At 38.3% G+C, this 12,715-nt stretch overlaps 1 protein-coding gene and 1 pseudogene across 1 annotated transcript in view; one reads left to right on the top strand and one right to left on the bottom strand.

Moving 5' to 3' along the window:
• The window catches only part of st3gal8 (ST3 beta-galactoside alpha-2,3-sialyltransferase 8), a 50,843-nt gene that overhangs the window by 10,995 nt on the left and 27,133 nt on the right, over window positions 1-12,715 (bottom strand). The window contains exons 5-6 of the mRNA XM_055010697.1: window positions 5,605-5,798; window positions 5,333-5,512 (exon numbers count right to left, since the gene is read on the bottom strand). Coding sequence (XP_054866672.1) covers window positions 5,333-5,512; window positions 5,605-5,798 — 374 coding nt within the window. The remainder of the gene's footprint in view (window positions 1-5,332; window positions 5,513-5,604; window positions 5,799-12,715) is intronic.
• Window positions 2,383-3,327, top strand: LOC111579921 (E3 ubiquitin/ISG15 ligase TRIM25-like; annotated as a pseudogene).

Here is a 12,715-nt window from a genome sequence, read left to right on the forward strand (position 1 = left end):
TTAAGATGACAAATGTTTTGTCCAGAGATATTCAGTTTACAGTCATAGAGGAGGAAAGAAACCAGAAAACAAACAAACAAAATATTCTGGATTGATCAATCGATTAACAAAAGTTGCTGATCAATTTAAATGTCTGTATTGTATCAGCGTGGACAGTTAAAATAAATGGATGAATTATTATTATTATAATTACACACTATTATATTCTTATACATACACACATTGATTTATCCTTTATTAAGCATCTACTATTTTATATTTGACTAATTATTATTAAACCAGTTATATATAAGTCTGTACACAAATCCTCACATACAAAATATGCAGTAAATTTATATTCATTATATATGGTTCTAACTGAGGGGTTCTGGAAGCAGAGTGGTCTGATCCACTTTGTGTAGTTTTTGAGAAAAATGGGTTCAAAGTTTAGTGTTTTCTAGAATGGTCTAACATTCACTGTAACGCTATATTTGAGTTGTGGGTTAGACCACTCTGCTTCTAACCTCCTCGTGTCATTTTTAATAATTTTCATTTCATTCTGAACAGATTTAGTAATTCTGGACAATTTTTGGGTCATTTTGTGCATTTTGAAATCATTTTGAGTCATTTTGGGAAGATTTTTGTCATTTCTGACAACTTTTGTCTAATTTTGGACAAATTTTCTGCAATTCTAGATGATTTTCAAGTCATTTTAGACAAATTTTGAGTCATTTTGGATGATTTTTAAAGCATCTTGGACAAATTTTCAGTCAGTCTGGATCATTTTTAACCGTTTGAGAGAAATTCTGACTGATTTTGGATGATTTTCCAGTCATTTTAGACTATTTTCATGTAATTCTGAAGAAATCTTTTTCATCTTAGATCATTTTTGGAAAATTTTCAGTAATTCTGGATAATTTTCAAGACATTTTGGACACATTTTGAGTCATTCGGGATCATTTTTGAAGCATCTTGGACAATAAGGGTTTGGAAGCAGAGTGGTCTGACCCACTTTCTGTAGTTTTTAAGAAAAATGATTTCAAAGTTTGGTGTTTTCTAGAATGGTCTAATATTGGACGCTATATTTGGGCTGTGGGTTAGACCACTCTGCTTCTAACCTCCTCGAGTCATTTTTAATAATTTTCACTTCATTCTGAACAGATTTAGTAATTTTGGACAATTTTCAGGTTATTTTGTGCATTTTGAAATCATTTTGAGTCATTTTGGGAAGATTTTTGTCATTTCTGACAATTTATGTCTAATTCTGGACAAATTTTTGGCAATTCTGGATCATTTTCCAGTCATTTTAGACTATTTTCATGTCATTCTGAACAAATTTTCAAATATTCAAAATTTTCAATAATTCTGTATCATTTTCAAGTCATTTTGGACACATTTTGAATCATTCAGGACCATTTTTGAAGCATCTTGGGCAATATAGGTTTGGAAACAGAGTGGTCTGAGCCACTTTCTGTAGTTTTTGAGAAAAATGGTTTCAAAGTTTAGTGTTTTCTAAAATGGTCTAACATTCACTGTAACGCTTTATTTGGGTTGTGGGTTTAGACCACTTTGCCACTAAAATCTAGACCATAAAATATTACAGAAATGATATAAAACTCAATTTTGGATTTTTTGTGTGTCAGACCACTCTGCTTCTAACCTCCTTAACTGTTTTTGGGGCACTTTGTCCAGTCTGATGTACGTATTTTAATGAAGGTTTGTTGTATTTGGATCATACTTCTGAGTGTATATTTTTGGTATATTTGTGTTTGTAACGTATATTTTGACCAGGCCGGTGGACAGAACGCTGGTCAGCCACTCCAGATTCAACGTCAATAATCTTTAATATATTCCTGATTGTAATAATCAAAGGGCAGAATTTATAACTTATCACTGATTATATTAAAAATAAGTCATTTTATATTTATTTTCATCATAAATAACAGTGACATTACGTAAACAAACTGGCATTTAAAGGGTTAAATTTGTCAGTTGTGCTCAGCCAAAGTCTAAATAATGTGAACATTTAATATTTTCATCGCTGTGTTTTTGATGAGCATTTTTTGATCAGTATGGAAATCTGAGTAAGTTTTATAAACCCAACGTCTGAGGGTTGCATGAGAAATGAGCTCTGCTGGAAAAAGGTTCAACACTCAACGTCTCTCTGCTCTTCCTGGAATGAAGCTCAGCCTGATAAAACTCCTCTTCCTGCTCTACAAACACAGCAGCTCATTTTTCCACACCTTTCCTGGTTACTCCCTTTGAGATTGGCACTCTGAAGATGGCTGGAAGAGCTGATAGGCAACGTTCACTGCAGGAACACATGATTTGTAGGTCAGAGCTCAAACTAATCTCAGGTACGAAGAAGTCAAACACGAACAGTCTGCGTGACCGAGAGGAGAAATGGCGCAGCAAAGAAATTAGCCGGATTCAGAGAAAATCTCTTGTTCCATCTGTCTGGATCTCCTGAAGGATCCGGTCTCTATTTCTTGTGGACACAGCTACTGCTGGGACTGTATTAGAACACACTGGGATGGAGAGGATGATAAGAGAATCTATAGCTGCCCTCAGTGCAGGAAGGCTTTCACACCGAGGCCTGTCCTGATGAAAAACACCATGTTAGCAGAGTTAGTGGAGGAGCTGAAGAAGACCCGACTCCAAGCTGTTGCTTCTGATCTCTGCTATGCTGGAACTGAAGATGTGGCCTGTGATGTCTGCACTGGGAGGAAACTGAAGGCTGTCAAGTCCTGTCTGGTCTGTCTGGTCTCCTACTGTGACAGTCACCTCCAACCTCACTATAATGTGGCTCAACTAATGAAACACCAGCTGGTGGAGCCCTCCAAGAACCTCCAGGAGAACATCTGCTCTCATCATGATAAGATGGTGGAGATTTTCTGTCACACTGATCAGCAGTTGATTTGTTATCTCTGCACAATGGATGAACATAAAGGCCATGAAACAGTCCCAGCAGCGGCAGAAAGGAAGAAGAAGCAGAAGAAGCTGGAGGTGAGTCGACTGAACATCCAGCAGAGAATCCAGGACAGACAGAAAGATGTGAAGCTGCTTCAACAGGAGCTGGAGGCCATCAATGGCTCTGCTCATAAAACAGTGAAGGACGGTGAGGAGATGTTCACCCAGATGATCCATCTCATCCAGAAAAGAAGCTTTGATGTGAAGCAGCAGATCAGATCCCAGCAGGGGACTGAAGTGAGTCGAGTCAAAGAGCTTCAGGAGAAGCTGGAGCAGGAGATCAGTGACCTGTAGAGGAAAGACGCTGAGCTGAAGCAGCTCTCAGATACACCAGATCACACCCAGTTTCTCCACAACTACCCCTCAGTGTCAGCACTCAGTGAGTCCACACACTCATCCAGCATCAACATTCGTCCTTGGAGACACTATGAGGACGTGACAGCAAATGTGAAAGAGCTCAGAGGTAAACTACAGGACAATCTGAAGGACATGTGGACAAACATCTCAGTGGCAATCACTGAAGTGGATGTTTTACTGTCAGAACCAGAACCAAAGACCAGAGATGAGTTCTTAAAATATTCAAGAGAAATCAGTCTGGATCCAAACACAGCACACGGATGTCTGGAATTATCTGAGGAGAACAGAAGAGTAGCAGTAAAGACAGAAGAGCAACACTATACTGATCATCCGGACAGATTCACTGAATGTTATGAGGTCCTGAGTAAAGAGGGTCTGATTGGACGTTGTTACTGGGAGGTGGAGTCGAGAGGACTAGGAGTTGCTGTAGCTGTCTCATACAAGAATATCAGCAGAGATGGAGGCTTAGATGAATGTGGATTTGGATTCAATGACAAATCTTGGGCTTTACGTTATCACACCAACAGTTACACATTTTTATGCAACAACACTGAAACTCCCATCTCTGGTCCTCAGTCCTCCAGAATCGGAGTTTATCTGGATCACAGAGCAGGTATTCTGTCTTTCTACAGCGTCTCTGACACCATGACTCTCCTCCACAGAGTCCAGACCACATTCACTGAGCCCCTACATGTGGAGTTTGACTTTTAGATTTTAGAGTTTGGCTTTTGTATGCTGGAACCACTGCAGAGTTCCTTAACCTCAAACAGAGTAATTCCAGTGTCTGAGGGTCGGTTCATGTTCAACCCTGATTTAAGTTCATGATCTACAGTTTACTTCTGTAGTTGCAGCATTAATTAGTCACATAACGATGGAACTGTTTGATTTTTAAATCTGCTTTCAGCTTCTGAACAACCAGTTTGTTGATTTTATTTTTCATATCTAACAAGAAACTGAATGTTTTGTGGGTTTTGGATTCAAACTGTTGAATTGTTGAGCTGTGGGGGATTAAAATATTTGTTTTAGTATTTTCTGACATTTTATGCTCCAAATGATTCACAGAGAAAATAATCAGCATAAAATAATCATTAACGGAAGTCCTGTAATCCATAGTTTCATCATTTCTGTTTGATATTTTCTGTGTGACAGCTGAGATTATTATTGATGAACAACCAGTTTGTCTGAATGGATTTGAGTCAGTGTTTCATGTTTTCTGTCAATTTATCATCTAAAAGAAAAAAAAAAGACTGATTCGTCACTGAACGGCTGAGAGACACAGTTTTTAGAGGTGAAACATTTAAACATCAACAATAAATAGAACATCTGTAGCAGCCTGACACATGAAATCAATAAATTCACATTTTATTCTTTGCATTTTATTGTTAATATTTCCCTGTAGTCATATTTTACCTTCTCAAAACTATTTTGCAACTTAAGCGTTACATGAAAATGTAGCAGTAAATGACTTTGAATGTTCTTCTGAATCTGGTCTTTGCTTTCCCTTGATCTGACTTCATGTTTCTTCAGTCTCATGTTAGTGATGCATTTATTGAACCAGGTGAGGTGAAGGAAAAATCAACTTTTATTCAAATGTGCATTTCATTTCTCTTTTTCATGGATATATGAACAGAATGTGTTGGATTTGTATTTTATTGTGGATTATCTGGTGGAAAATGGTGGGTTTGGAAGCAGAATGGTCTAACCCACTTTCTGTAGTTTTTGAGAAAAATGGGTTCAAATTTTTGTGTTTTCTAGAATGGTCTAACACTCACTGTCACACTGTATTTGGGCTGTGGGTGTAGACCACTTTACCACTAAAATCTAGACCATAAAATATTACAGAAATAATATAAAACTCAATTTTGGATCTTTCATGGGTCAGACCACTCTGCTTCTAACCCCCTCAACTGTTTTTGGGGCACTTTGTTCAGTCTGATATACATATTTTTGTGTACGTTTGTTGTATGTGGATCATATTTCTGCGTGCATCTTGTTTATTTTGGGTATATTTGCGTTTGTGTCGTACATTTTGACCTGGCCGGTGGACAGAGCACTGGTCAGCCACTCCAGGTCTCTGAGTTTGAACGGCAGCAGGACAAGGCTGACGCCGTGGTTCACGTCCACCGCGCTCTCCGGGTACAGGAAGTGATGTGTCGTCCGATTCCCAACGTCCTTCTCAAACCCTCGAGTCACCGCCTTGTTCATCCTGGAGAGGAGGGAGACAACGAGGACGATTAGAGAAATACTTCCCTTTGAATTCTCACGTTTGTGTGTGTTTGAAGGTTTGGAGATGTGAACCGGATCACGGAGTCGTGAGAATCAATCAGGTTGCCGTTTCCAGACTGCCGCAGGTTGCCAGAGTTGCCGACCACTGCACAGCTACGGCATTTGGAGGGGAGGGGCTTGAAGTCCACAGTGGGCGGGGAAATGACCTGGAACATCTCTGACATCACGTTCTCTAAAGTCTGGTCGTTGCCGGATCGCTGAAGAGCCTAAAGAGAGGAAGACATAACGGATATTTCTTAATCCTATATACATTAAAACCTGCAGCAGCTTTGAAGAACATCACCCATCCATCCATCCATTATCTATACACCACTTAATCCTCATTAGGGTCGCGGAGGGGCTGGAGTCTATCCCAGCTGACTTAGGGTGAAGAGGCAAGAGACACCTTGGACAGGTCACCAGTCTATCACAGGACTACATATAGAGACAAACAATCATACTCACATTCACACTTACAGACAATTTAGAATTACCAATTAACCTGAGCATGTTTTTGAACTGTGGGAGGAAGCCGGAGTACCCGGAGAAAACCCACACATGCACAGGGAGAACATGCAAACTCCATGCAGAAAGATCCAGGAAGGCCGGGACGCGAACCAGGGTTCTTCTAGCTGCAGGGTGAAAATGCTAATCACCACACCACTGTGCAGTCTGAAGAACATCTTGTCTTTTTTTTTAACAAACAAAAACTAATAGTGGAGCAGATAACTGCAAAATAATTCGGTTTGTGATGCAAGCATTAAATTTTGCACAAATACTCTTTTAGGTCCACTTTTTTAAAAAAAAAAGGCGCTGGCCACGCAAAATTCCAAGATAGTGGCCATTTTTCAAGATGGCCGCCACATGCACAGCAAATTCCTCTACTGCAGTTAAATATTTGAAAAAGAACACAACATTAAGCCTTAAAACCAAAGTTTTTTTGTGTCTAAGATTTTTAGTTTGATTATTCGTTGTAACACATCACAGCATAGTTATAACAAAGATAGTATCCAAGATGTCTGTCGCAAAACCAAAAAAAAAATGCTGATACCTCAGGAAACATTAGACATAGAATCCTATTTTGTGATCTATACCTAGGTTTTCGGAAACATTAAATTAGTTGGACATGCTTTTAGATTCCTAGTTCCCATGGGTATTGCTGAAACAAAGATACAATCCAAGATGGCTGTCACAACAGCATTAAACCATTGTTCACCAACTAGCATTTGGTAGAAAATTAAGATTTTTAGGGTTTACTTATTGATAGATATGGTTATAAACCATTTGTTAAAATTATGAAGCCTACACTTTGTTACTGCTGGCTCACCAGTGTAACATGCATAGTCCATCTGCCTAAGCCCCTGACACGATATGCGACAGGAGCCTACTAACACGTGCAGTTGGCGTTGGTTTGGGTGGTGTGGTAATGGAAACGTGGTGAAGTCAGAATGCGGTCTCAGGTCTTATTCATGAACATCACAAACATCACAGATCACAAGTGACTTTGCCTAATAAAAGTTGGGTTTCTAGGTGCCCCCACCGTGCTCAGCACAAACTAGGGCTTGGCTCCTGCCACGCAGGACCCTTACAGGGTACAACCAGTACCATCGCCACAGAACACAAGACATGCATGATGGGAAACCTGACACGCCAATTCAGCGTAATCAGGGTTGGGTTTCTAGGTGCCCCCACCAGGCCCTTACAGGGTACAACCAGTACATCCATCACTCCCTTTAACTCAATCAGGTGAAAAGCTGTTAAACCTCGCAACTGCAACTGCATAGAGATGTGCAGCTCAGACCAAGTCTGTAGCACTTGCACCTCCCACAGCAGACTGATTTACAGTTGCACTTAGTCTGTTGACAACTTTGAGAAATGGCAAAGTTGGCTGTCCAGAAGACCTCCCATTCTTCACCACACCATTGGCATCCCCAGTCAGCAGGGCTCTCTGATTTTGGTTGACATTGTGTTGCCTGGGCCCACACACAACCAGCTTGGTAGGGGGTTAGGGTTAGGGTTAGGGTTAGATTTATATATTATAAGATTTATAGATTTCATGGCAGCCATCTTGGACAGCATCTTTGATATGAGCATTTGATTATGTACTAGAGCCAAGAAAACATTCCTATTAGCTTCTTTGACCCCTGAAACATAGGTATACACTAAAAATATTGTCTTAAAGTCAATTTCTTACTTTAAGAATAAAACCTTTTCCATCTGGATGGCGGCCATCTTGAAAAATGGTCGCCATCTTGATTTTTTTGGTGGCCAGCGCCATTTTTTTTAACAGAGTGGACCAAAAAGAGTATTTCTGGCAAATTTCATGCTTGCATCACAAACCGAAGTATTCTGGGTGTATTTTGCAGTTATCTGCCCCACTATAATAAATCATTTAAATCACACCATTATCAAAACAATAATCTGTAAAAACAGAAAAAATTGATTTTTTTACTTTCCATTGATCGCTCGTACTTAAAATTTTTCTTTGAGAAAAATAAGGTTTACTGCAAGCATGTATAATAATTCTTCGTCAGCTGAATGCACACAATTAAATTTTTGTAACCGAAATAAACCATTCATTCATTCATACTAATAATGTGTGACTTTTGGTTTCATCAGGAAAAGTAAAATTCTGATGTCATCAAAAGTACTTCACTCTACATGTCTCATTTTACTATTCAAAACACATATTCTGTTCACACAACAGATTCTGTAAAAAACTAAAGCTCTTTGACTCAACAGTGAAGCCATTATTGATTAACAGTCTCACTGCAAATAAAATGTTTTTGGATGAACTGCTGTGTGTTTCCACAGAACATTGAGGAGGCATATGGAAACCATAACCTTTACTTTTATGGACACTTGAGAAATGTTGATTCCTTGTTTTTTAACACTATTTTTAAATAACTGAAAGAAATTCAAAAATTTTTTTTGTCATTCTAACTGTACCATACAGCACACGAGCAGAATCAGTTGAGAGTTTCAGCTTCAAGTTAAAACAGCTTCGTGAAGCTAAAAATATAAAAATGCACCTTTATGAAAGTATTTGTTCTTCTCTTGTGTTATTCTTTATTCTTGGACTTATTATCTCCATATGAAGCATCCAGAGCCCTCTGGTCATCAGGGACAGGTTTACTGTGTTCCCAGAACCAGAATGAAGACTAGTGAAGCAGCATTTAGGTTATTATGCTCCAAACTTTTTGAACACCTGAGGTCTGCTCAAACTGTCGGCTCTTTTAAATCAGGTCTGAAAACCAGATTGTTTGACGCAGCTTTCTCTTAGATGCTCACTGTTTTCTTGCCTTTTAATTCACTTTTATGATCTTAACGTCTACTTTTATGTTTTTTGTATGATGTTAATGTATGTCTACCGTTCAAAAGTTTGGTTTCACTTAGAAATGTCCTTATTTTTGAAAGAAAAGTAGTTTTTTTCAATGAAGATAACATTAAATTAATCAGAAATCCAGTCTAGACATTGTTAATGTGGTAAATGACTATTCTAGCTGTCTGATTTTTAATGAAGTATCTCCATAGAGGTACAGAGGAACATTTCCAGCAACCATCACTCCTGTGTTCTAATGCTACATTGTGTTAGCTAATGGTGTTGAAAGGCTAATTGATGATTAGTAAACCCTTGTGCAGTTATGTTAGCACATGAATAAAAGTACGAGTTTTCATGGAAAACTAACAGTAATGTACGTTTACCTTTAAATCATTTTTCTGAATGTACTCCTTTGCCATTGTAAAGCACCTTGAATCACCTTGTGTATGAATTGTGTTATACAAATAAACTTGCCTTGCCTTTATCTAGTTTGTTCGTGTTTTTAAAGCTTCAGCTCACTGTGACCAACATTCTTTAACTTCCAGCTTGTCAGAGGTGACTAATTTGGGCTCATCCTCATCTTCTCTGATAGATTAATTACAACAAAGACAAATGAAGAATGAAACCGTTGGTGTTTCTAGAGTGTAGTGCCAGCATGCAGCTCTGCTTCTTGGTTAATTCAGAATAAATACTGTACGCTGTGGACCAGACTGATGATGTTAGCAGCATTACTGCCCCCCCCCCCCCCCCCCCCCTTAATCTACTAATGGTTTCTGCAGCAGGACTTAATCTATAAATGCAGGAAAAAGACTCAGACGTTGGTCTCCTCATGCAGACTGCTGTCTGAAACATTTCAGTTCTCTGAAATATACATTACTGGTCCTGACTATTTACTGAAAACCATGCAATGCATTACACATTACCCTCCAGTCTTCTTTTGCCAAAAACAAAAAAAGTTTCCCAGTGAATCAGCTGATTTACTGATTATTAGTGTTGACACCTCGGCCTGCAGTAACTTCCTGGAAGACAACTCCCACTTTGTTATCGCTCTTAAACTGCAGGCAACAACTGAAGAAAGAAAAAAAAGGCACCTTCAAAACTTCTCTGTGACTCAGAGTGCAGAGTGCCTCCAAGGCTGTTCATTCCCCCATATGGCAGTGTTAGAAATGCAGCATTTGTTTATTAGTTATTGATGATCAGAAATCATGGCACCATAGAATGTGGCCATTTAATATAGATGTACCAACACACAAAATGACCTTCCAGGCGTGTGTTATATATGTGTACGTTATGTACGTGACCTAAATATGTAGCAGGCAAGAATTGATGGGACTCAGAAACACCCCCACAATTTAATCAACTGTTCCTTGGATCATTTCAGACAGATAAGTCCTGATAAGTCCACAGCGGTGGATTTGTATTAGGATTGCAATCATGTGATCGTCAGCAGGCAGCTGATGTAGTGTTCACTTGTTGTCATAGTTACAGTGACTCCATGCCGCTATCTTGCAATAATACAGAAATCTTTAACAAATCTGTGGATCAAGACTATAAGCCACATCACTGCCAAAATCTAATTACTTGGTCCTGACCTTCCCTGGAAATTTCACCCTAATCTGTTAGTTTTTGAGTAATGTTGAGAACAGACAGACAGAGAGACAGACAAACCAACGCCGATCGTCACACAACTCCACCACGTTCCTTGGCAGAGTAATAAGAATCCTCACATTTCCAGCTGTCTAACAGTCCTTGAACTACTCATCTTTCTGTTGGAAAACTAAACCAAATGCAAGCTTAAAATTGTAATATTTAAACATAATCACTTTTTTCTGCACATCTTATTGAAAAATTTGCAAATAAACCATTTGCAGCAACCACATTCTGTAAAAAATAAAAAAATCATGCAATCTACAATGCAACTTTGAAGCCCTGACTGACTAAGCTGTGACCAACAGTCACGTGGCAAAAGTTCAATGACTTTTCGGCTGAACTGCAGGAAGCGTTTACTCAGAGCAGAGAGGACACAAGTATGGAATCAAATTAAAAATGTAAATAGTAAAATATCTATAATAGATTCACCATTTTCCCCCCAGTATTGATAACACTTGTGGACATCTGAAAAAACGTTTTTTTGTGAAATTTCGCACCTTTTTTTGTGATCAACTGCTTATTGACTTTTGCAGAGAACAATTAAGACAAATGAGAAAAGAAAAGAAAAAAAAACATCGATCGGGTTAGTATAATGCATTGCTGCCTTTGTTGTCTTTGTTCTCATACCATTAACTCCCTTCCCCCCACCCTACTCCCAGTTAGCATATTAAATTCACAAAATTGTTCAAATAACAAAAAATATACACAAAAAAGGGCAGAAAAAAAGAGAAAACAAAAAAAATGTCACTCATACATCATTCATTCACTCACTCATTCTACCCTAGTCCAGAAATCTCATGATCACTGTGTACATACCAGTATATCAGTTCATGCAAACACATCTGTATCACATTTTATACATTTTAACCAGATGGACAGGAAACAAAATACACAAGAGATAAGCATAGAATTCACTGTACAGCCAGAAATGAGGATTAGAATGTAGTTCTTATAATAAGTTCTCAATTTTTCTTACCAGGTTTGACCAATAGTTGATATTTTGTGCCTTAGCTGAACGTATTCGTGGTGTGGTCAGCTCTAGCTGTGCAATGTCCTTGTAAGTAGAAAGTCATTCCTTGGTTGACAGTATATGTGGGGTTTTCCAGTGGCAAGCTATCGTCCTCTGGGCTGCTGTGAGTCCAGCCAACAGAAGACGGCTGTTGTTTGTTGTTTATTTCAGAGAAGAAATGTCATTAAGTAACAGTAGAGATAGTGAACAAGGAACCACTCTCTCCAATACATCAGATAATATACTTGAAATATTCCTCCATAAACTGTTAACTTCCGGGCACTGCCAAACTAAATAAAAAATGTAACAATGGTATTGCCTGGACAGAAATCATAAAATGTGTTATTTCTGGGTCTCATTTGATGAAGTCTTTGAGATGTAAAATGGGACCGATGGATACATTTATCGTGAATCATCTGATGGTTTGGATTTCTAGATGAGGAAGCATCAATATCACTTTTCCAGAGTCTGTTTAAATGCAGATGTTTATATGAAGCCTCAGCTATCAGTTTGTACAGCTCAGAGGCAATACCTTTGTTTTTATCTTTAGTACTCAATTTGATATGAAAAGGATGATCTTCTAATTCAGAGCCCATGGAACGCCTTGAGCGTGCAATGCTGTACATAACTGTAGATAAAAGAAAAGGGAAGTGCCCGGAAGGTCAAAAGTTCTTTGTAATTCCTGGAATTCAAGGAGACCTTGTTTCCCTGTAACGTCTTGAAGAGTGTTTATTCCTCTATCACTCCACTAGGGGAAGGAAATTGGTTTTCCATCAAATAGAAAACTAAAATTACGAAAGATTGGAGACTGACAGAAAAAGTTAGAATGTATTTTTGCAAATTGTTGGACTTTAAGCCACACAGTGAAAAGGTGTGAAATAATTGGTCCGAAATCATGTTTCACTATCTTATGTCATATATTGGAATATATTTAGATTAGGAATTTCACACCTTTTTGCATCTCTTTTTTGGTGACTTTTGCATCATTTTTGCTGTCATTATTATCTCTTTCTGTCATTTTGTGCATCATACATTTCTGACTTCTCTCTCCTTGTTCACAGCTAATCTGTTCCCATAGAGGTTCAGGACTTTGGATTGATTGTGTTTATATTTATATAGACATTTTTTAGACAATTGTTTTCTCTACATCTTTTTGTGTAATT

The sequence above is a fragment of the Amphiprion ocellaris genome, chromosome 5 (genome assembly GCF_022539595.1).
Source record: "Amphiprion ocellaris isolate individual 3 ecotype Okinawa chromosome 5, ASM2253959v1, whole genome shotgun sequence".
NCBI classification, from domain to species: Eukaryota; Metazoa; Chordata; class Actinopteri; family Pomacentridae; genus Amphiprion; species Amphiprion ocellaris.